This window comes from Homalodisca vitripennis, chromosome 2, assembly GCF_021130785.1.
Source record: "Homalodisca vitripennis isolate AUS2020 chromosome 2, UT_GWSS_2.1, whole genome shotgun sequence".
In the NCBI taxonomy this organism is placed as follows: domain Eukaryota; kingdom Metazoa; phylum Arthropoda; class Insecta; order Hemiptera; family Cicadellidae; genus Homalodisca; species Homalodisca vitripennis.
The window spans coordinates 180,339,868-180,366,237 of NC_060208.1; the positions used below are offsets into that span (position 1 = coordinate 180,339,868).

At 33.8% G+C, this 26,370-nt stretch overlaps 1 protein-coding gene across 1 annotated transcript; it reads left to right on the forward strand.

Annotated features, from left to right (window-relative positions):
• Positions 1-2,391: 2,391 nt before the first annotated feature.
• On the forward strand, positions 2,392-10,536 carry LOC124353374. Its single transcript, XM_046803216.1, has 5 exons — positions 2,392-2,572; positions 3,801-4,090; positions 5,904-6,276; positions 8,759-8,953; positions 9,467-10,536. Exons 2-5 carry the CDS (start codon positions 4,068-4,070, stop codon positions 9,494-9,496), a joined length of 621 nt encoding a protein of 206 aa, XP_046659172.1. The 5' UTR covers positions 2,392-2,572; positions 3,801-4,067; the 3' UTR covers positions 9,497-10,536.
• The last annotated feature ends 15,834 nt before the right edge of the window (positions 10,537-26,370 follow it).

Below are 26,370 nucleotides of genomic sequence, written 5' to 3' on the forward strand. Positions count from 1 at the left end.
CAAGTGCGTGGTTCTGCCTACCTCTGGAGCCACGTGCGTCTGTCCTCCCGGACATCAGCACACTAATGACTGCAAATTTTGTCTTAGTAAGTACTTCATGCCTATTACTATTGATAATCGTGACAGATACTAGGTGCGAGAGGATGGGTTGCTTGTACAAGTGCGTGGTTCTGCCTACCTCTGGAGCCACGTGCGTCTGTCCTCCCGGACATCAGCACACTAATGACTGCAAATTTTGTCTTAGTAAGTACTTCATGCCTATTACTATTGATAATCGTGACAGATACTAGGTGCGAGAGGATGGGTTGCTTGTACAAGTGCGTGGTTCTGCCTACCTCTGGAGCCACGTGCGTCTGTCCTCCCGGACATCAGCACACTAATGACTGCAAATTTTGTCTTAGTAAGTACTTCATGCCTATTATCTATTGATAATCGTGACAGATACTATGTGCGAGAGGATGGGTTGCTTTTACAAGTGCGTGGTTCTGCCTACCTCTGGAGCCACGTGTGTCTGTCCTCCCGGACATCAGCACATTAATGACTGCAAATTTTGTCTTAATAAGTACTTCATGCCTATTACTATCTGTAATCGTGACAGATACTAGGTGCGAGAGGATGGGTTGCTTTTACAAGTGCGTGGTTTCTGCCTACCTCTGGAGCCACGTGTGTCTGTCCTCCCGGACATCAGCACATTAATGACTGCAAATTTTGTCTTAAGTAAGTATTTCATGCCTATTATCTGTAATCGTGGCAGATACTAGGTGCGAGAGGATGGGTTGCTTTTACAAGTGCGTGGTTCTGCCTACCTCTGGAGCCACGTGTGTCTGTCCTCCTGGACATCAGCACATTAATGATAGCAAATTTTGTCTTAATAAGTACTTCATGCCTATTACTATTGATAATCGTGGCAGATACTATGTGCGAGAGGATGGGTTGCTTTTACAAGTGCGTGGTTCTGCCTACCTCTGGAGCCACGTGTGTCTGTCCTCCTGGATATCAGCACATTAATGATAGCAAATTTTGTCTTAGTAAGTACTGCCTATGCCTACTATTATTAATCGTGGCAGATACTAGGTGCGAGAGGATGGGTTGCTTTTTACAAGTGCGTGGTTCTGCCTACCTCTGGACCCACGTGCGTCTGTCCTCCCGGACATCAGCACACTAATGACTGCAAATTTTGTCTTAGTAAGTACTTCATGCCTATTACTATTGATAATGTGACAGATACTAGGTGCGAGAGGATGGGTTGCTTTTACAAGTGCGTGGTTCTGCCTACCTCTGGAGCCACGTGCGTCTGTCCTCCCGGACATCAGCACACTAATGACTGCAAATTTTGTCTTAAGTAAGTACTTCATGCCTATTACTATTGATAATCGAACAGATACTATGTGCGAGAGGATGGGTTGCTTTTCATACCTCTGGAGCCACGTGCTAGTCTGTCCTTGATATAAATTCTAAACGGTTCAACACACACTATATTTAGCTTTTAACAGTCACCTTTTTTAAAATCTTCAATTTTGTCGCATATGCTTCCAGCATATAAATTGTTCAAGAATATTATGGTGCACGATTAATTTTAATGCTCATTAGACCTGATGATTAATAGACCTGATTAAAGTTCTTAAAAGTATAAATCCATCATATTGAATGGTAGTGTGACTTCAGACATTTGCAGTTATCGTTCTATGTTACAAAATACTATGTTTCGAGGATTGAAATATACAATCTTCTTCAGCCTTAAAAAACTCTAACAAATAAGAATTACCATTAATTTTAATCACACTGTGATTATTACAGTACTGTTTTTGATAAATGAAAGTTTGCTGAATATAAAGTACGCCAGACACCAAACCAGGCCCAAAATAATTATTGACTATAAAACATTTAAATGATATTTTTTATTGCAAATCCAGTCACACCTTATCAAATTATAAAATGACAGGTATTAGACGTATCGAGAGGTATATTTAATTTTTGCAACAAGATAATAGTCATTTTCAGTACAGCCACCGGTCAATTAGTGTGTCGCTATTAAGTAGGTATCAATAGCAGCTGTTTGAGGCCATTATTATTTCATGAAATACCATTATACATTAAATATGCTCGAAAAACATGATATGGTCCATCGGGGACCAAACAACAATAATAATATTTATTTAAACTGTACTCTGCTGTAAATATTTCGAAAACAATAAGACTAATAAAGTGTTTAAAAATAAGAAACAATCTTAAGCGGTTTAAAGTGATTTGTAAAGAAGTGAACAACAAAAAGTATTACCAATAATCTATTTAGTTTGGAACGTCATTAATACAAATTATTTTTGCATGGGTTTGTCTTCGTATAATGTTTAAGCTTATTTAATTGTGGCCATCTTATTTATGTGTGTTTTCAGCCGATCATGGTTTTACTACTGATGATGGGCGAAAATAAAGGAATTAGTTTTTTGAACCTTAGGAACACGTCGTTATCGAATATGTCTATGTCGTTGGAGCATGAGGCTTCTATAATTGACTACCACTACACTCTTAATTACGTTTTCTATTACTGCTTCCACGGCTCTACTATCTACAGGTATTGTTTAAAATCTGGATATTTCTTGTCCTATATTTACCAAATATTGATTTAACTGTTGTTTAGGATGCTATCTTAAAATCAGTGTAGAGCATTTATTATGTGTTCTTCAAGTAAGGCAAATTGGTACTTTAGATATATTCCTTGAGTCTTAAAAGAATTGCTGGGTAAAAGGTACGCCTGCAAACTTCCATGTTTCATAAATCGATATGGATATATTTACCTCTTAGCATAATCTACAAAGAGATAAAACCATTTTGAAGGCGTACACTTATATAGAAAGAAAACTAACAAACTGACGGTTGGTATAAAAAATATCAATTTATTAAAAAACGTGCTCTATAAAAGGCTACAACATATTTAGAAATTACAATAAGTCTTGAACTTAAAGTCAGTGTGAATGTTTTTATATGACGAGACCCAAAAAAATAAATCAGTAGCAGTTCATATCTATCTCTAGAACACCAGGTCAAAGGAAGAACTTCAGTGAACTAATTGTTTGCAAACAGTTGTAGTAGTATTACCTATATAAGTTGTCGTATCTATAAGTATTGCTGTTGTATTACTTGTTGTATTAAACAGTACTATATAAGTTGTTTCAACGTCTTTTCAATTAATTTTCGTTACTAAAATTAAAAAAAACACATTTTATTATGCATAGCAATATTCCTCAACTCACCATTTGGTAAACCTTGAAACACTTTGTGATTGATAGATATAGGTTAATTGCCTATATCTATCATATATGTTAATGATTTAATACTACTTACGTACACCTAACCATTCTAAAGACGTAGACGAAACGGAGATCCTAATCTTATACTTTAGGCACCAATGAAAGGCACGGACTGGGCATTTTCATATAGGAGCCATTACAGAAGTTGAATGATATTACCACTCCCTCTTATATGATTATATATTCCTGACCGAAGGATGTGTGTGTGTGTGTGTGTGTGTGTGTGTGTGTGTGTGTGTGTGTGTGTGTGTGTGTGTGTGTGTGTGTGTGTGTGTGTGTGTGTGTGTGTGTGTGTGTGTGTGTGTGTGTGTGTGTGTGTGTGTGTGTGTGTGTGTGTGTGTGTGTGTGTGTGTGTGTGTGTGTGTGTGTGTGTGTGTGTGTGTGTGTGTGTGTGTGTGTGTTGTGTGTAAATTATCATTGAAACTGTTTCCATCGCGTAATGTTTACCATTCTTTTGTAAACACACTGTACTAATATTCCTCCCTTTTCTAGCAAACGTCTCACCTCAGAGCCATCCAGTTCCTTGCAGTCCATATCGCCATCCAGTCGCGTGGTGACGACCGACATGTATGTCACTACCCTAGCAGTGGACTGGGTGCATGACGCTCTGTACTGGGCAGCGGTCACACCTACACAAAACTCATGGTACCGTTCTGTGATCATGAAGTCCAACTTGGACGGAACCGAAAAGTTGGCTCTATTTGAGCAAGAGTCTATTGGATCACAAAAGGGAAAATACCGTATACACCTCTGTTAGAAATGCAACTGGATCCATACGAGGGGTGAGTTTTTCTGCATTTTATTTGGATCAAGGTAGGAACACGCCAAAACGCCAAGGTAGATGACGCGTACAGGCTTCTCTGAGGTTGCAGGAAATATTTAATTCTACAGCTCATTTCAATCTTGAAGTGTCCTGCTGATAGTAAGAACGTGTGCACAAAGTGATAGTGTCACCAGCTAAAAATGTGTCCATTGCTGGTAGTCCACTCATTTTTAACTCTAAAGTTAAAAATAATAATAATCAATCATCAAAAATTAGTGTTATATATTTTATAGATAACTAGCGGGCCCGGCGCGCTTTGCTGCGCATTTCAATAATTTTTTGCAAAAGTTGCCCGCGGCTTCGCACGCAATTTCCCGTTGAAAACAGTACACTATATTCACTTATTCTTTTTCTATCACATTCTAAACATTGCTGAGATAATTGATAGTCGTTCCATCGTGAGCCTCTTGGGCGTATTATGAAGGTATGTACCATATTATATTGTATGTACCATATTCCTGCCTCTATCTAGCTGTTACCCACGGCTTCGCACGCAAATCTTAAGAACCGAAGTCCTTATATTACTTAGTAAATTTTTTTTTTACTATAATAAATTTTAGATTAAATTAGTTATATCTCCGATGCCACGATTGAGCTTGCTTTGTTGTCTCGATCGAGAGAATATGTACACACGGAGTTTTGAGAACCATACTTCTGTCAAAAAAAAACAACTAAGGTTGATTTTATAACATTCTTTATATTTGTAGCCAACGTAAGATAGTAATTATGATATCTGCATTACTCTTCTGATCAAGCATGAGCATGGTTTATATTAAATAAATATTGCAGTTAAAGGTGAATTTTTACGTCAAATTTGAATTGTATTATCTGGATAGTAAAGTCTATGTTTAACAGTGATTGCAAAAACAGTTTAAACAAAATTTGTCGTTTCTCTTAAGCTTACTCTATGCTTTAAAACTTAATAAGTGTAATATATGTTTACAAAGAACAGCTGATTAAAAATTTGAAAAGACGTTAACATATGTTTGCTGCAATGCATTTCTTATGGGTATTTCTGTAACCAGTGGGGCGGAATCCTGAATCGGGAAAGGGATGGGCATAGCTTATAAACCTTCTCCGTGGAAAAATACATATACGTACAAATTTTCATCATGATCGGTCCAATAGTTCACGATTCCATAAAGGACAAACATACAAACATTCATTTATATATATATATAGATAACTATGGTAAATGTTCTTGGTAAAATATGGTAAAATAATATTCTTTCAAACTATTAACAAATCTTTGATCTAAGAAGTAATTAGTACAGGCTGTATTTAAGTAATATACAGTATTATTCAAAAGTGCTTCGTGCATAGTTTGCAATTAATTATGACACTATTACTTAGGTTGGATATTGCCCGGTATGCCAGACACGTAATCGTATATTAATATAACTTATTTAATATAGTTTTCTTAGTTTATACTGTTGAATGATTATTCCGTTAGAATATCGGTACATTATCGTTTATATATGATGAGATAGCTTATTAACAAACAAAATCAACACGCGCACATCACTAGTAAATAAAGTAAAATAAAAACTCTCAGAAAGGATCATTGTTGCATTCCGCGCATATTTAGGGACCACTAGCCTCAAAAGAACCCGTTCTCTCCCCTCAGGAGACGCTTTTCTTCATTATAATAATTCTATGTAAGACAAAACTTTTTAGATAGACCTCTAATTTTCATTAAGATTGAGAATATGACTAGTTTTACGTTCGTCTTAATACTCCTGCCCAGTAAAACTGTTCTTCGTTTGTTTCAGACTGTTGTTTTACATCGAACAAGTTCTTCCAACTGACACACTGTTAAAGCGAACAAATCTCGAGGGAAATGGAATGATTAAATATAAAATATCGAAAAACCACAATATTTTAAGACTCGCTTTGGACATCTATAGCAAAAGAATTTATTTCTCAGGATTATATCACGGAAATATCTACATTGCTTCCACTTCTTACAATTTTACCGATTTGATTATGTTCAAAATGGATTTTTACATTAGAGAAGATCTCACAATATCTGTTTACAAGAACTTTCTGTACTTAAACTCTAGAATCACAGGCACCCTGTATGAAACTAAAATTGATGAACCTGGCAAGCGTCTAAAGTTAACGAATCTGAAGAGTTACGCGAAAGTAAGTATTCTGTATTATTTTCTGCGTCTTAGTTGGCGTTATGTGTGAATTTCAAGCAACTAACAACTGAGAATATGCACTATAATTTGTCAACGAAAGCACATTCAAATTAAACTTTCTCTGTGATATGAATGTGTATTTTATGTGATAAAAGTATTGCACCAACTGCTTATTTGTTATGGTACAATATAAACAGCTTCAATAAAAAATAGCTAATATATACGTTTTTCTTAAAAATAAAATACCAACAATAATTTATTAGCGTTTCTCTTATATTCCACACTAAAATTTCACACACATAATGTGGAAATAATTTAATAAAATCACATTATGTTTATAATGATGTTACTATTTAGTGAAACGTCTTATGCGATATCTTTACACTAAATGGATTTGAAAATAATAAGGAGTATTATCTAATAAGTTATGCATCAAAGAGCAAACTCCAATTACCATCTCAATAAATAGTAAAAGTGTGCGATGAAAGTGTAGCTGCCTATTTTCGGCCCACTAGTCTACACTTTAATTTCTTTTATAATTAAATCCTTATTTATCATTCCTTTATTCATTGTGATATGACTTAAACAAGTAGACCACACAAAGTTTTTAGGACTTATAATAAACAAAAGTTTAGCTTGGGATAAACATGTAAATCATGTTACTAATAAGATGTCTACTGGTCTATATGCATTGCGACAAATGGCAAAAATTATTAATTTACATACATTGAAATTAATATATTTCTCATTGATCCTCTCACATTTAGCTTACGGAATAAGCATTTATGGAGCAACAACAATAAGCAATTTAGATAGACTATTGGTACTCTACAAAAAAATCTTTCAGAATCATGAAAAGTATAAGGTATCTTAAAGACATAATACATATACAGATTCTGTTAAACATATATTTTTTCTGAAATTGGAATTCTGACAGTATATGGTTTACGCATATTTGAATCAATAATTTATGTAAAACAATTTTTTAATCCGATACTAAAAACCAATAAACATACATATAATACTCGTTTTAATAGACGTATCGATCAAAACAATCACGAATTTTACAAAAAGAAAAAATATTACAGAGGTGTTAGATATTTACATAATTTACCAATAAAATTTATAATGGAAATAGATCTGTTAAAATTTAAAAATGAAGTAAAGGATTATTTAACTAATTTGTATCTATATTCTTTTGAGGTATATATCGATACAAAAACTAATTAATTCAATAAAAGAAGAATTAAAGATAAATTGTTAAAATGTCACGATTTTTTAAAATTATATTTCAAAATTAATATTAGTATTTAGTTTTATTATAGTGACGCTATTCTTTTTATCTTGTACATAGTACAGAATAAAGTAGTTTGACTATTGACTATATACATACCCACTGAAGTAAGTTAAAATCCAACATGTAGTTGTTATGATTAATTTATGTCGTTAAGTCTGGATTATCACTAACGTAGATTTTATTTCCACTAGGCAATAGCGTCGCGTATACAGTTCAGATTGATTGGGTGGTTTAGTCTTATAACGTTCTTAACAATAAATACTTCAATAGGTAAAGATTTAAAAATATATTACGTAAAACTTCCATTATAAAAAAATGCATAAGTAATCACTTTTTTAGTAGTCCTGACTTGGTATATTTTATGCAAATGTGTACCGTAGTGTTTTATATGTTTACAACATATTTTAAACATAGAGCTCACGTGCCATTACCACCTTACTGGAAAGCTTTACCAAGATTGTGAATGATGTAATATGGATTATTACGAACATTTTAGAATATAATTTCTAGATTTACCACTAAAGCCATAATAATCCTTTGCATTCACGCAACAGTTTGTTGGATCATTATTCACGAAAAAATGAGTTTTGAAATATATATTTGGCACTCCATGATATTGTAAGAACGCAACGATGTGAGTGAAGGATATTTTATAATATCGTTGTATTTTTAATTGGTTTGAATAACAACGTAACATAAAGTTTGTTTTGACGATGAAAGGATCGTAAAAGAAACAGGACTTTCCGGGCATTTGCCTTTCTTCAGTGATACAAAAAAATCAGTAACACTACCGTTCTAGGGCTGAACGGTAGATCTCTGCGGGTAGATCTCTGCGGTGTTCAGTCAGAGCAGATCTGTTGTAGTTGTAGCCTATATTCTTCAATTCTGTAATAATAATTAGTGTTTTGTAGTTAATGTTTTAGAGCTAGTGTACATGGAGTTGACAGAAAACATGGCTGTTGTGATTCCTGGTGTATGCATGTCACAAACGTTCTGGTAGTAGTAGTTTATTTTAACCTAGATTTAGTAGTGTGTTAGTTTTCCACCTGAGAAAGGAAATAGGTTGCAGATCTTGTAGCTTAGTGTTACTTATATTTGTAGCTCTGAACAATTAAAACACTTCCGGAAAAATATTGTTTCTTTCATAACGTAAAGATTGTCTTCATTTGGTTATGATGTGTTATAGGTGTTATCGTTGCCACATGCCAACATGCGAGTTTACGGGCCAACGGTACAGATGTCTGCTGAAGACCAGAGGTGTCTTGAGCTCCGGTGTGTGAGTTCATGTCAGGTAACCTCGGACATCCCTGGAGAGGGGAAGAGAGTCTCCTGTACCTCTCCTGGAAAAGTGGAGAGAAGTGGAGTGAAGATATTAGTTCAGGTATCCTGGAAAAGTGGAAGAGAAGTGGAGTGAAGATATTAGTAAACGTTGTAGCACACTGAGTTTTATACATATTTATAATACTAGAATAAGATAAACATTTATAAATTAAATTTTATTTCAACTTCTACTAGACAAATATTTGATACGTGTTGCAATCAGCAAAGTTTGAGAAACCAAAGTTAGTAAAAAAATTCACTATCGTTCATTAAAGTATAAACATGTAGTCTTCTGCCTCAGTAAAATCCATATTTAGTAATTAATTGAAAGACTGGGTAGTTTAATTAACAAATTTCACTATCCTTACAAAACTGAAAATGAAGTTTGTGAAGTGGTTGGTGGTTGGTGGACAAATGTGGTTGGTGTGGTCAGACTTTTTGCATTCGTTGAAGAGGTTTCTAATTTAAATGTCTCGAAAGCACTGTTTGCAAGAACGAAAAACAGTGAAAAGATTAATTTTTGACAACAATGCATTTAATTTATTACGTTAATTTACTACCAATTTAATTTTAGGACAAGAAGAACCTCAGGGGAAATCTGTGACTCCAAGCCCAAATACGAACTTACAGTCAAACTACAGCCTCCTGCTGACAATCGTCCTTCCTGTAACGGTCGTAATAGTGGTGTTGTTCACGTGTTGCCGTCTCTGGATGCGACACGGGTTACAAATAGGCAGAAATCGATGGGAGTACCGTCAGCAGTGGTGGAAAGACATATGCCGCGAACAGTCGGCAGTAAATTATACGGAAAGAACTAGATAGTAAAAGAAGAGACGTGGAAAGTTCAGACTTATAACTTCCCGTATATCGTACAGTAATTAGGCCCCGAAAAGAACAAAGCTTATCAGCGGGGTCGTATTTAGCTATTTAATTTGCAAATATATATAAAAGGTATAAAACATTTTAATAGGCTACAAAACTAAATACAATACATTAATGTGGTGGAAAATTAGGGGGAAATTAGGCTACTAAACTTAAATCTTTAATCTAAAAAGTGGCTGAATTAAACAAAAAAATGTTAAAACATATCCACAGACAACATATATACTCTGTATAAACATAAACTACATGGGAAAATTCGGAAACTTAAAAGCAATTATAATCTATTATAACAACCTAACAAACAATTAACACAAACAGCTGACATCCTCCGCCTCCACAAACTCATGAATGTATTAGCTGGAAAGGAAAGGACATCGGTCCTATAACCTCAATCTGAAATCGCGATTGCACGTAAAAATACAATATCTATATAATCATACTTTTTGTTATCTATAGTTTATTTATCCCATTCATTTTATGTTCATAACGAATCTGTGTAACATACTCGTAATATCTGCCCTTTTATTTAGTTCGAGTTAATGTACATGTTAAAAAAGTATTAACTAAAAATGTTGAAATCCCCCTTCAATGTCTTAGTACCTAAATTTACAATAGCATAATTTTATGTTTAACTAATTAATGTCATTTTGTGATATAAAAATCGCTTCAATATTTATGTGTCAGTGTTGTGAAGTGTTTGGTGTCAATTTTCTGTGTTATTGTGTGGCTTAGTATGTGCATACTTCATTCTTTCTGGATAAAATAATGAATAATAGCCTAAATATACACGAGAAATATCTAATATTTCTGTTAGCCTGTTGGTTATCCTATTCTAAGTTCCTACTTGGATTTCAAAGCAAATTTACTGATCCATAGATATAGATATAAAAATCATTATGGAAAGAACAAATATATTTACAATACTGTTTATGTATACATATACATATATATAAAAGAAAAGGATTTCATATAATCCTTTAATATTTTTACTAATTTTCATTCTCAAAAAGGTACAAAAAAGGTGTATACAAGCAAAGAATTAAAAGTAAACATATAATGAATTTTTAGAATCAGCTGAAAGGTTCTAATCTGATTTATAGTGTAATTTAAAAAATATATATATATAGCCAGTTTTTTTTTTCATAAGTTTCCATAACTAATATACTGACGTCAGTTAAAGAACAGGAAGTGATTACTACTGAAATTGTCTAACCATTACGAAAACTGATAACTTGTTAAGGAACATCAGTTATAACTCCCTTGTTGTATCGTATTACCTAGGACATATTGTGGCTGTACTTCGTATTTTCTTAATGCGCTATGCCATGTAAGGAATTGTACATCACACGTTCATGCTGCTCAAATAATGTTAGCTAAACAATACAATTTTAAATCCTTTAATAATGCAATTTTTAGTTTCACTACCCAAATTTTTAACACTCGTGTAAAGAGGAAAATATTAAAGAAAATATTAAACGAAATATTAAAGGATACAGGGTGTCCAAAAAGTCCCGGGTCGGTTAAATATTTTTCAAACTATTTAAAATAGAGTTGCAAAACCTTACACAAAGTTACTGGACATAAACATCTATTTTATCACGTATTCAGTGATCCGCTACTTCCTCAGGGGGGCGGCCCGCTAGGAGTCAGAAGAAAATCTTAAATGTAAGCATAGGTTAATATGAATATCAAATGAAAGTTCTTTATTAGTAGAGTACAGAGCCGCAAACCTGACCTCAAAAGGATGACCGAGTCAAAAATGAGCTCAAAAGAATGAATATTTTAACATCTGCTATCACTCTGGTTACTTAGTGGAGATGTGGTGTTTACTTAGTACTGGGGATTCGCCTTACCTTCAACTACATTTTGGCATGCCTATCTCATTATTGGTAAAAAATGGACATGAGGTGTTTCTCAAATGACTGATTCAATTGTAAACAGTTTTAGGTTAGTAAAGTTAAAATCAAAAAGCTCATCAGTGTATTTTTTAACATTAACCTAAGTTGCAAACTCTAGCTATCTTTGAACGGCTGTCATTTTTGACTCGGTCATCCTTTTGAGGTCGGGTTTGCGGCTCTGTGCTCTACTAATAAAGACCTTTCATTTGATATTCATATCAACCTATGCTTACGTTTAAGATTTTCTTCTGACTCCTAGCGGGCCGCCCCCCTGAGGAAGTAGCGGATCACTGAATACGTGATAAAATAGATGTTTATGTCCAGTAACTTTGTGTAAGGTTTTGCAGCTCTATTTTAAATAATTTGAAAAATATTTAACCGACCCGGGACTTTTTGGACACCCTGTATATCCTTATATATTTATATAATTATATTATATATATATGTATATATATATATATATATATGTATATGTATATATATATATATATATATATATATATATATATATACAAAAACAGAATTGTAACATTGTTACATCCGAGAAATATCCAAATTGCAATATTGTTAATGTAATTATACTCCTTATATTTATAGAGTGAAATTAAATTAATAAAATAAGTAACAAGTAAGTATTTTTAGTATCTTACGTGATAAAGCACACAGTACTTAAATATTTCTCATTTTACCTCTAAAAGAAGACACTTCAAAACATTTTGTAAATTGCCAAAGAATGATTTTAAAGTGGTTTCACAAAAGATACAGGTCGAGGACTCTACACGGTTCTGGGTATTACTAGAAATACATAGTGTAAATTAAAGTATCTTTTTGTGTTGAACTGTTTGTTCATAGATATTTTCTAAACTTAACGGATTTTTGTATGGTTTTCACCGTTAGTTATTATAAACTTGGGCAGGTAACCTAGGCATGATAAATCAATATTTTAATCATAAAAAGTAGACAAAATTTGCATAATGCGAAAATTGATATTTTTTGAATTCTGAAAAATAATTAACTTATAATATTTACTAATTTTAATTTACAGTTAACTGAAACAAACAGGTGTTGGCACTTTCAGTTTAAGTTTTAAAAATGTATTTACATTTAAATTTGAGAATATATTTCAAATAAGCAGTGCTTGATGATTAATGTAATGCATATCAAAAATAAGAGCTTACTAATTGGTATTACATATTGAACCAGTGATGAATTTAAACCACCTAGTGCTTCGGAAATAATATTTAAATATTTATATAAAACCCATAGAACGATGCAGTAAATGTTTGCACATACGGTACTTGAAACTGGCTGGCTCCCTTAAGGTTGGTTCTCTACATTTTTGCTGTAGCTTAAGGAAAACAACGGGATGAACACCTTTATACCAGAAGAAGAACACAGGCGACGGAAATATATGTTTTTTGACCGAAGTAGTTTTTATGACCTTATTTATGCGTATATTTTCTTTATCGGGGATATGTGTTTACTTATGCTTGAAATAAAAACATAACAGGGCTCCATAAGATTGCATCATAATTGATTTTACTAAGTAGAATACACCCTTTAATTTTAAAATTGCGTGTGAAGCCGTGGGTAACTGCTAGTTTTTAATAATATTCATTCGAACAGGAGTCAAAGTGCCATAGAAAATGTCTGGACTTTGCCTTCAGATTTGTGTTATGGACTTTACGGATTTATGGAGAATAATCCGAAGCGCTGGCTCAGGTGATAATGAAACATTTTTTATAATGGTTTAAAATATATTTTTGTATACTATTGTGGCTACTGGATAGGTGGCTGGAAAAATTTTATTTCTTTCTGTCTGTCTATATATCTACGGTCTGTCCGCGCAATACCTCGAAAACAAACTGGCCTAGAGATTTGAAATTTTGCACGAATCATCAGTTCTATATAGGCACTATTGAGTTTGATAATAATCCATATCATATGTACAATCATATGTCATTTTAATATGTTATTCAACATGTATATTTATAGAGTCAAACTGAAAATAATAATAGAAAGTCAATGTTGAAAGTTTGTGGCAAGATTTTATTCCAACCTTGCCTTGCGTTGTAGTACCCTCTCTAAATTACCAGAACTGTTAATATTTAAACACTGTAATTTAACTTAACAACAATGAACAAAAATGTAGATGTATCATATGGTAAGATATTCCGAGAAAGATGTCATGTATAGTGTTTAAACTTTGCATTAAACTTCAATGTATACATAGACAAGAATGTGTCATATGCAGGTGCATGTCAAACCATGGGATTTGGCAGAGTGTCATTATGTCTTATGACTCAGTAGAATAGCACTAATTATTTTTGTTCTACCAGAGGATGTAACATTTCTTTTATCTATGATTGTCTGTCTGTTCATCTGTCCGCATAAAATTTCGGGGATGAAATGAACTATATACTTGAAAATTTGCGTCCATAGTGAAGCCTGCCTACCACTCGAAACGTTGTGTGGCGTGCCCCTACCTTGTAGAAGATTATTATTGAGGCCCATTGCTCAAAATGTATACATACGATAAGAACCTTTATTATGTTTTTGAATATAGTACAAAGTGTCTCATCTAAGGCTTACTAGTTGTTGCGTCATTTAAAAAAATGTGAGGTTCATGGAATTTAATTTAATTACAATATGCGCTCTAAAAATAGAACAAAGTTTTTTGGAGTTTGAATTTTGGTCAGTTGAGATCTGAAGAGCACTTTATGGTTTATATAGAAAGCAATCACGATTTGTCTTGAAATAAATGTTGCACTATGTGCAGTCTACTCGATATGTTTTTATTCCAAACTCGTTAGTATTTGTTTATATTAAGAAAACTCTTAAAACATTTATGGTAAAAACTCCAAAAATATTTTTATTGTATTTTATCAGTATTGTATATGAAAACATTCACTAAGAAGGAAACCTATCACTAGTTATATTTCGCTGTGTTGCCATGTTTAGAAGAACTCAGTCTTAAAACGAAATTAATAACAAAACGTATTGGTCCCTGACTGTATTCAGGTTTTAAAATCTTTTCGAGACATTATTCTTGAATTATGCTTATAAACATATTCATGTATAGATGTCTGGACATCTGCACTGTCCAGGCGTCATCCTCGTCATTATAAAATGTGCTCTGCTGTGCCCACTGAAGTGCAAGTCACCCTTTGGGGGGGGGGGGGCATGCAAGGGCAGCCGCACGTAATGCAGACAGTACCCCAGTGAATTACGAGCATATTTGACATGGAACTTCCATTACACTTATGGCAATCATTACTTGTTAAGTGCTCAATAAAAAGGACACCCACAAAGGCCTATGTTACTAGCAGTACCATGAGGTGGAGAACTGATATCGAACTAGAGTTACTCTTTCGTAATTTATTCTTACAACTTCAAACTGACTCGTTATTAATGTCAAAAGCAAACAGCTTACGGATGTTATTTTCAGTTATACGAGGTGCTCTAATAGGCACTCAGTTCTTCTCAGACCTTGAACAGCTTACTAGTACTAGTAAGAGTACTTATTTTATAGTACTAGAGTGCTATAAAATAAACTATCACTTACTCGAGTCTTCACCTGCAACTCCCTCGCAGGCAGGTGTCCACTTTATCAACAAGTTGCCAGATTTGATTAAAAATGCACCAACGCCCAAGGCGTTAAAGACTCGTTTGAAACGTTTTTGAGCGTCAAAGGCAATCTGTAAAATCGACGAGTTCTTGGCATATAATTGGGAGACCACCCATCTGGAAAAATTGACACTCTTATTGACAGTGGAGAAAAATGGCGAAAGTATGGTGTATGGATGCAAAAGTGTATTTGTGATTGTGTAATGAATGTTGAAATTCTAGTAACAATTGTGAATTTTGCCATAAGATATGTTTTGTTAAAGGCAATACGAAATAATTTTTAGTTTGAGAGTTCATGTCGTAGAAGTTGAAGAACAAATGTATTTTATAATAACTATTCGGAGGGACTAAAATAAGTAGCAGAACAGCTCAAAAACAGCTCAGTTGTGAATAAGAATTCTTTAAATATAATATTTGGCGCATCTTTTCTCTTTATCAAATTTACAGAAGTACGCTAGATCTCGTGTGGCGAAAGCGATTACGCTAAGGATAGAATAAAGGATATGACATGAAGAAACGTCCACCATTATGGAACTCGATTTTGCATATTTATAAAAGAAGCTTTATTTTAACTCTCAAACCCCTCAACTCCCGATTGTTTCGTAAAATATATTGAGAACAGACAGAATACAGACAAATATTTTCCAGCCCCTTCGCTAACGCTCAGACTATTAGGCTAGTTTGTTGTTAGTCTAAACAGTTACGTTCACTGTGAGATGATTCTTAAAGAAGCTATTGATAGCCAACGTCAACATATATCTTGCCATCTAAAATTGCGTTGCTCAGCTTCCCTTTAAATGCAAATTTAGAAGGAAACACGTTTAACTTGGCGCAGAACCAACTTCGGGAAATTACATTTATACAGGCTTTTAGAAGCCGTTTCTGAATAATTATTTTTTACATCTTTAAAATGAAATATTTCGTGTTCATTGCGTGGATACCATCAATATGTGAAAGATTAATCCGTGCCAAATAGTATTGAATTCTGCCAAAAGACTATTGGATATAATGAAAGTCAAAGTTTTTTTAATATTTTCACATAAGCATAATACCAAATTCGGCAAAATCCCATTTTCCGTATTTTACTTGCAAATAGCTTTATCATACAACACCAGATTAGAGATAAATTATGTACAGTATGTTTTAGGCAATTTGATAAATGATGATGCCGTACAGTAGTACGGTAACTAAAGTACGCAGTGTTAAAGAGCAATACTAAACTAGCTAAAGATGAAAGTGTTGTACAGCAATACTAGACTAGCTAAAGTAAGCAGTGTTAATACTTTCAACCCCGCGTGAAGACTCGTGGTATTGTTGATTACTATTACTGTAAAGTAACATAGACGTCTAGGGTTGAAAGTTTTGTACGGCGATACTTGACTAGCTAAAGTAAGCAGTGTTAACACTTTCAACCACATGTAAAGACTCGTGGTATTGATGATTACTGTTACTGTAAAGTAACATAGACGTCTAGGGATGAAAGTGTTGTACAGCGATACTATACTAGCTAAAAGTAAGCAGTCTTAACACTTTTAGCCCCACGTAAAGACTCGTGGTATTGATGATTACTGTTACTGTAAAGTAACATAGACGTCTAGGCATGAAAGTGTTGTACAGCGATACTAGACTAGCTAAAAGTAAGCAGTCTTAACACTTTTAGCCCCACGTAAAGACTCGTGGTATTGATGATTACTGTTACTGTAAAGTAACAAAGACTTCTAGGGATGAAAGTGTCGTACAGCGATACTTGATTAGCTTAAGTAAGAAGTGTTAACACTTTCAACCCCACGTGAAGACTCGTGGTATTGATGATTACTGTTACTGTAAAGTAACATAGACGTCTAGGGTTGAAGTGTTGTACGGCGATACTTAACTAGCTAAAGTAAGCAGTGTTAACACTTTCAACCACACGTAAAGACTCGTGGTATTGATGATTACTGTTACTGTAAAGTAACATAGACGTCTAGGGATGAAAGTGTTGTACAGCGATACTAGACTAGCTAAAAGTAAGCAGTCTTAACACTTTTAGCCCCACGTAAAGACTCGTAGTATTGATGGTTTGTAACTGTAAAGTAACAAAGACGTCTGGGGATGAAAGTGTTGTACAGAAGTACTAGACTATCTAAAGTACTAACTAAGACTAAGGTAAGTTTTAGTGATTTTTGTAAGTGTTGTAATACTAAATTAAGTCTTTTTACATGCTACTCGACCTATGCTCCCATTAAAACTCATCGTCTTACTTTTCGCGGGCCGTCCCCCTGGGAGTGCTGTGGTCCACTGAATACACGTTAAAATAGAGTTTCATGTACACTAAAAGTATTTAAAGTTTTGTAGCTTTATTCAATATAGTTCAAATAATCCTAAGCTGTCCTGGGATTTAAGTGGCATCTTCTATATTCTCTTTTGAATTTTTAAATGGACGTCATTTTTAAATCTTAAGAAATATCAAAAAGACTTTTTTAATTATACACTTATGACTTTTAAACCCCAAAGAGCTATGAGGATTAATTGTAATTCCCTTTCTTGGTTTGTTCTACAATGTCTTATATAAATTAAACTATTTATTTTATGATGAACTGCCACAATCTAGAATATGAGCAGGCATGATAATCTTAGTCTACAATGTTATAATCTCTACAATCTTAGGTCTAAATCTATTCACAACTACGTATTTACAAATTTCTACTCTCTAATGTTCACAGTTATATAAAGTGTGAGATTATATTTGAACAATTAAAAAGGAGCTGATGGAAAATCGCAATTCCTCCAAAAACATTGTAATTCTTTAATGGAACAAAATAATATTCAAGGTCTCATCTTCAGCAAACTAAAAAATGTATTGAGATGTAAAACGACGTGTTAACTTTTTAAATAAGTTATACTATTGTGGTTCTTATATTCAAAACTTCTCAACTTCATTGAATTGGTTTTTGAAAAGGCTCACACTATTTTTAGGATAGCTTTCTCCAATACAATAGTAACAAACAATGAAGTTGATTTATCGAGGGTAAATAATTCAGAGAAGTAGCTTAGATAAACTGAAATTGGACTGGGAACCTCATTCGACAAATAACCTGAGCAAGCCATTGTTTTTGTTCTGAACTAATTGTAGCCATAATTCGTGCCAACAAATCACACACGTGGCGCTTGGTAACGAAGGACATTAGGGCACTTCCTTGTTATAAGGGTCTAAAGCCCGTAGGGCTCTCGCATTCACTAAAGTGGACAGTGATGTATCATTAGAAGTTAAGCTTTGCAGAGGTACAGAGAGTGCCTTTTGAGAAAAAAAGGAAAGGTTTTAACTAATAAAACTTTTTCCAACGCTCAGAGACACAAAGTGTAACGTTTTCTAACCGTATTCCTCACAACATCGTACGAGAGGTAACTGTATTATCTGCAGGTATTACAAGTACTTGTTGTTTCCCTGTACTTTGTGAATGCTGTAAGGTATATTTTGAAAAATTCAATTATTGTTATTTTTTTAGATTATGAATTGTACATAGTTAAAAATTATTAAATACTCGAACATCCGCCATCTTTCATTGAAAGATTTTAAAATTGAAAACAAATTTTTGCAATAATTTGAAATATTTTATATACTTTTATGACTCAAAGACATAATTACAAAATAAATATCTAAATTTATCAAAAATTATTTTATTTATAGCGGTTTATAATATTTTTAAAATGTTGTAAATATATTGAAAACGAGGCATGACAAAACAGTTACACTAACACGTTTAAAAATATAAACTTTAATTTAAACTAAAATTTACAAACGTAATTTGAACATTGATAGGTTTCCTTCAGCCTTATTAATTCGTATAGAGCCGCCAATAATCTCTTGTAATACCTTTAAATATTCTTACTGAATAATGGACTGTGGGCCTTGTGTCACCCCTTCACACTTTCTTGGATCAATCCGAACTGTTCTTTTCTGCGACAATGTAATGGAAGCAATCATAAAACATTAACGCCGTCCCCCACCTTCCACCACCAGTTCGTCCCCAGTTAGTAGCGCCCCTCGCTAATCCATCACACCCGACCACGTTTACTGAACTTCCACCACCAGTTCGTCCCTAGTTAGCAGCGCTCCTCGCTAATCCATCACACCCGACCACGTTTACTGAACTTCCACCACCATTTCGTCTCTTGTTAATAGCATCCCTCGCTAATCCATCACACCCAACCTCGTTTACTGAACTTCCACCACCAGTTCGTCCCCAGTTAGTAGCGCCCCTCGCTAATCCATCATATCCGATCACGTTTACTGAACTCCCACCACCAGTTCGTCTCTCTTGTTAGTAGCATCCCTCACTAATCCATCACACCCGATCACGTTTACTGAACTTCCACTACCAGTTCGTAACTTGTGCCAACACCACTCAGTAGCGCTCCTAGCTAATCCATCATACCCGCCCAAGGATGCTGAACTTCTTCCACCAGCTCTTAATATATAGTGTTGCTTCTACATAATGTCTTCTCTTCGGAAGCCACCATTTTTAAGCTTTTAAAAGTTGGTTTTTCTTTCAGCAGAAGCTTTCACCCTAATAAGATAGAGTTAGAGGTTTGTGTTTTACCTATATAAAATATCACAATATATGTCCTCACATTTTTTAACATCATGTATATAACAAATATAAGTACGCCACACGACTTTACGTAACATGCTTCGCTAAGGTTGATTGCAAAATTGCAAATACTACATAGCTCATTTCCATTAGGCTATATGCGTTATTGACATAAAAACACCATATGGCTGTACTCTTTTTGCTTAAAATGTATTACTCTGAGATTTTCTTCTTGCCACCATGGTTACCTATAAGACCAATGTATAACCGTTCACTAACGCTTAGACAAAACTCACAGAGAGACATGCAAAATCATCGAACCCAATTTTGCTTGTATAGAAATAAACTTCATGCAAAATGTCAAGTCTATAGGTTAGTTCATTCTTGAGATATCGTGTGTACAGATAGACAGAAATGAAAATTCTCCAGCCACTAGAATGAAAGCAGAGAAACTGCATTTATTGATCTCTGGTGATAAACTTAGCTAACGCTTTCCAAACACGATTATTGTTGAAAATGAATAAGACATTTTGACAACTCCTTTTTAAGTCATGATGATTTATTTTTATTCTCACAGTTATATTAATTTGTAAGGTAAATTACATATAGTTTTTTTTGTGAATATAAGATTTTATTTGCAAAATATACACATATGCGTCAAGTGATGTCAACTTTATTGTGTATAAGTAAATATATCTTGTTTATGATATTGGTAAGAGCCTATAAACTAACTATATTTTACACAATATCGTACATTTCTAATTTTTAGTTTAATAAGGTAATAATATTATTATTAATTATATTATATAATTATTTTTTTATAGAAGTGCACAGTGGTTTATTTTTCGCATACATGTGATGTAAATGGTGAAAAGGAGTAAAAATAGCTTTTGCTTAGCGTTGCCACAATCAAGAAAATCTCTCAGAAGTGTATATTTATGGCCATTATAATTTACTCCGGTCGTGGGATTTGTTGTTCCATAGTTGAATTTACCTTGTTTCCCAATCAAGAAAAAATATATACACAAACAGACCAGTGAAGCCTACATCTGTCAAAAGACAACTAAGAGGGATTTTATAAAAGTCTTTAAATTCGTTGTGAAAGTTAGATAACAACCTTGTCTTTGATATCTGCATTACATTACTTATTAAGCACTGCATACCTAATATTTGCTAAAATGTACAATTAAAAGTATGTTGTAGATAAAAGTATTTCTTAACTAAAACTGAACTTATCTGGAAATTCTTTTACTCTGTACCCAACAGCGGTTGCAGAAAAGGTTGGAAAAAGTGTTACACTATAAAGCTTACTCTATACTTTCACAATATAACAACGTAAACAAATTGCAAATATCTCTCAAATGAATTAAACATGCAGTGTGCCATAAAACAATGTTTACACTTAACATCTGAATACGGTTAAGAGGCTTTTTCAATTAATGATATTTGTTTGTTGTAATGTAACGGAACTGTAGAGATCCAGACGTGATGTAACTCGGAGGGATTCATGAAATACGAACAAGCATGTTAGCCTGTTCTCCTCCGCAGGCTAATATATAGTCTCTGCTCTCTAACTGAGAGATCACGGGTTCAAATACCGGAGAGGTTCCGCCATGTACAGACACGATAATTAGTGTATTACGCTAATAAAAACGGTGAAAATCGAAGCCGGCACAACTAACGCGGAGGATTACAAAAAAAGGAAAAAAGAATAAGCATATATGTTAATCAGGGACCCTAAGAATATGTTATAGGATTTCAATAAATTCGGTTGAATATTTTCAAACAAACTCATGTAGGCTATTATAATATTAGTTAGGATTATAAAAGTTAATCTGTAAAATTACAAAGATTGGACTATTCTTAGATATTTTTGTAACTTAACTAAAACTTATGTAAGCCGTTAACAAAGTTGTAATCAAAATATGTTACTATTCATAGCCATGTCCGAAATCCAAACTAAATTTTGACAACTTACACTAGGACTAGGACGAACTAACACTATTTAAAAGACTCATCAAATTTTAAAGTACACATTATGGTAGAATACATGTAATAGGTATCTATAAGAACTCATGATATTGCAGGACAGGGGTGGCTTGGCGGTTGAGTGAAGTGGTCCCCCGATATTGGCTATCGATCGAGCGATATTATCGCTGAAGAGCCCTCACTAAGTTCCGATGTCAAGACTAGGAGACGTTGTAGTTGCGTGGTTGCACTCTAACGGTTTAAAGTACACATTATGGTAGAATACATGTAATAGGTATCTATAAGATATTGCAGGACAGGGGTGGCTTGGCGGTTGAGTGAAGTGGTCCCTCGATATTGCCTATCGACCGAGCGATATTATCGCTGAAGAGCCCTCACTAAGTTCCGATGTCAAGACTAGGAGACGTTGTAGTTGCGTGGTTGCACTCTAACGGTTTAAAGTACACATTATGGTAGAATACATGTAATAGGTGTCTATAAGAACTCATGATATTGCAGGACAGGGGTGGCTTGGCGGTTGAGTGAAGTGGTCCCTCGATATTGGCTATCGACCGAGCGATATTATCGCTGAAGAGCCCTCACCAAGTTCCGATGTCAAGACTATGAGATGTTGTAGTTGCGTGATTGCACTCTAACGGTTTAAAGTACACATTATGGTAGAATACATGTAATAGGTATCTATAAGAACTCATGATATTGTAGGACAGGGGTGGCTTGGCGGTTGAGTGAAGTGGTCCCCCGATATTGCCTATCGACCGAGCGATATTATCGCTGAAGAGCCCTCACCAAGTTCTGATGTCAAGACTAGGAGACGTTGTAGTTGCGTGATTGCACTCTAACGGTTTAAAATATACACTATGTAGAATAAATTTAATAGGTGTCTATAAGAACTCATGATATTGCAGGACAGGGGTGGCTTGGTGGTTGAGTGAAGTGGTCCCCCGATATTGGCTATCGACCGAGCGATATTATCGCTGAAGAGCCCTCACCAAGTTCTGATGTCAAGACTACGAGACGTTGTAGTTGTGTGATTGCACTCTAACGGTTTAAAGTACACATTATGGTAGAATACATGTAATAGGTATCTATAAGAACTCATGATATTGCAGGACAGGGGTGGCTTGGCGGTTGAGTGAAGTGGTCCCTCGATATTGGCTATCGACCGAGCGATATTATCGCTGAAGAGCCCTCACCAAGTTCTGATGTCGAGACTATGAGACGTTGTAGTTGCGTGATTGCACTCTAACGGTTTAAAGTTATACCGGCGTTCTTAATTAGGAAAAGGAACAGTAGCTCTCTGGTCTCAGCCTAATCTTAAGTAAGGAGGTTAGAATGAATAATCTACAAGCAGAAGAAAAGGACTATTTAATAATATGTGTTCACTCTTGAATACGGGAAAATTATTATTTCAAATATAAATTTAATACTTTTATACAGTATATATGTTTCTTGTTTGCTATTTTTGAAGAAACTCTTTGCGCGCCATGTACACGATTCTTTCACAGTCGTGGAATACTTTATAGGTTATATCATTTTACTTAACAGAGTGATGATATAAGTATGACAACAAACACCGAAGAAAAACAATTTTCAATGTATATATGAAAAATCGTGAGCCTAATATAATATCAAAATTTATTATAAAGAATGAGAGGGATAAGCAGTGGTGTTCTGAATATATGATTTGTTCCTTATCTTTTTATACAATATATTTAAATACATTTTGTGTACATGTATACTAATTTATATTGTATAGCGAATTTATCGAAGTGGATTTATCGTTTGAACAAATAAAGGAATAGTATCTAAGTGGCATGTCTTTTTTTAATATTATAAGAAGAGAGCGATTTTTATTTTAGCCTTATCCTGCCCACTCTTGTGGGCTACTGACCTTTACGACGTTCTTACAAAACAGAACAGGTGGAGAGTTGATACAGTACGATAGTGCTGATAAAAAGTGCAGCAAACGAGAGGTTTTGAAACTGCGCTTTTTCTAACTCAGACACACAGTCCACGCTTTAGATCGATCGACCATCGGCTCTCCCAAACGTATTGCATAAATTATGGAACAATACAAGCTTCAAATATTTCTATTTCGAGTATGTAATTTAGCATACACTGAAACTATCCATGAAGACTACCCTTAAACCTCAAACATTGTGTGATGGTAAAGCTATGAGGGAAGGGGCAAAAAAGTGAATATCTTTATTTACTGTCCTATTTTTTTCAAACTTTACTCTAATGTGTAAGTTTCGATACCTTTTTGAAAGAAAGTGAAATTTTTTCATCACATCAGGTGGAGGGGAAAGGTCTTTTAAGTGTTGTGTTTTACTTTTTGTGTTCAGAATTTAATGTTAAACAAGAAAAAATAATGTAAAAATGTTTTTTTATTTTAGTTTTTACCGAATTTTTGTGTAACTTCCCCCGTTACATATTGTTACATAAGCAGCTTTTATGGATAGCGTTAGAAGAAAAAGGTCTTCAATTAATTGCCAGTTTTTACAGCTAACGGATACTTAAAACACGAACACCCCTAACCTATAAACTATGTGCGATTTACGTAAGGCAGAAGTATAGCGATGTTGTAGGTGAAGTGGCATTGTCCACTAAAAAGATAAACAAAGGAGAGTTTTGAAATTATGTTTGCAAAGACTTCTCCACTAGAGTGAGGGTTTTCTAATACCATGCACCAGCACCATGCCCTTAATAGAAAGGGTTTCCAGTGGAACGTTGTTTTTAAAATCATAGATCAAGGAATCACCCTCCAACTAAGATAATAAAATAACCATCCCAGAAGAGAGACTAAAGATGGATATTTTGGACTCTAGATAACTATAAAGGTACATAATACTGGTTTGAATGCATATTTTTACTAATTTCTATATGTGTCACATTTGCAAAAAAAAAGTAAAAACATATAAAACTCCAATGAAAACAGTACAAATGAGTTTAGAAAAATTTAGGTCACGGATTATATATGAGTTATTCTAAGTGATATATACTTTTAAATATTTAACTCTCTCGTTGTTAGTGTTCCATGAAGAATACTTTAAATTCTAGAGAATCAAACTAAAAAACGAGAAGTTTCAATGAGTTTGGTTTAACTTCATGTATATCATTAATTTTGTATTAAGCATAAAATAATGCAGGAAACTGAAACTTTTGGATTTGGGTAGTCTGGAGAGAAACTTTTAAAATTTTCTGAAACTCCAATTATTCGTTACTGATAAGTAATTTAAGATAATTATTACGGGTTTTTAAACCCAAGAATTTCAACTCACAAACTTTTCTCTTTTCAATCAAATTATACGTTTGTGATTTTTTAACCATCTGCGGATTAGATTTACATTTTACATACGTACATTGCACATTTAAATTGTAAAAACAATATAATACACTTTGGTTTAAAAGATGCTCAATATATGAGCATATACCATTTTACTTGCGTTAAATACTAGTAATGGTATATAATTAAAAAACACTATCGTTTTTTATTGAATACTGTTATATTTCTTAGATTTTAATTGGAAATTATGATTAAACCATTGAAAATACATTTTAGTCTTAAGTACTGTATTTTTATTACGGTTATCTTTGACCTGTTTTTTGTCATAATACTTATAGTAAAAGTTATTGTTTACGGATTTTTATTTGTTCGTAGAGTATTTATAAATTAATAAAAAAAAAATAGAATAAATATTTAATTTGAACAATTTTATTCTATTGAACTAACTAATGTTTGAACAACATAGTGCACGTCAGAAATCCGCATTATAAACGCAAACAAGAGGGAGAGAAAACGCCGCCATAAAACAGCTTCTGAGGATCATTTTACTGGCGGAAGGAGCTCATGGAGGAGTCGTAAACTGTAAATCGGTCGTAAAGAGGCAAATCCGCACTTGAGTCAGCAAGGTTTAGCGTTCTCTGTCATCCCCTTTACATCATCGTAGCCAGTTTAGACAACTGTACACCGCTACTGTCTTGTTAGTTTAGATAGGTAATTAGTTTTTTAAATGTGGGATATGTTTGTATATAATTTAATTCTTTAGTTAGTCACCGTAATACTTAAACCAAAGTTACATATCGATACGTATAGCATTTGGAAATATTTCACACTATGGCTTATAGAAACCATGTAATCGGAAAATATTATATTGAGAGGCTTTACCTACTACTTTACCTTACATCCCTTCCTTTCGTCCTCACTAGTATCCCTCCAAGAAAGTCTAGATAAATAAATGTTATTTCATGGCAAATTTGAGATTCAAGTAAAAGTATAATATTACAACTTATTTTTAAGGTTCAATTACTAAACTCTTTATTAATTGTGACAACTTTAATTTAAAATACATTGGCCAAACGAAAAGGAAGGTAAAAAAGAGAGTCAAGGAACGTAAAGCGTGTCTGAATTTACAACAAGAGGAAAGATCGGCCATGGCAACACATGCACTTCATACTGGACACTGCTTTTCAAACGAAAATTGTAAAAAGAAATCAAAAACCAAAATTCC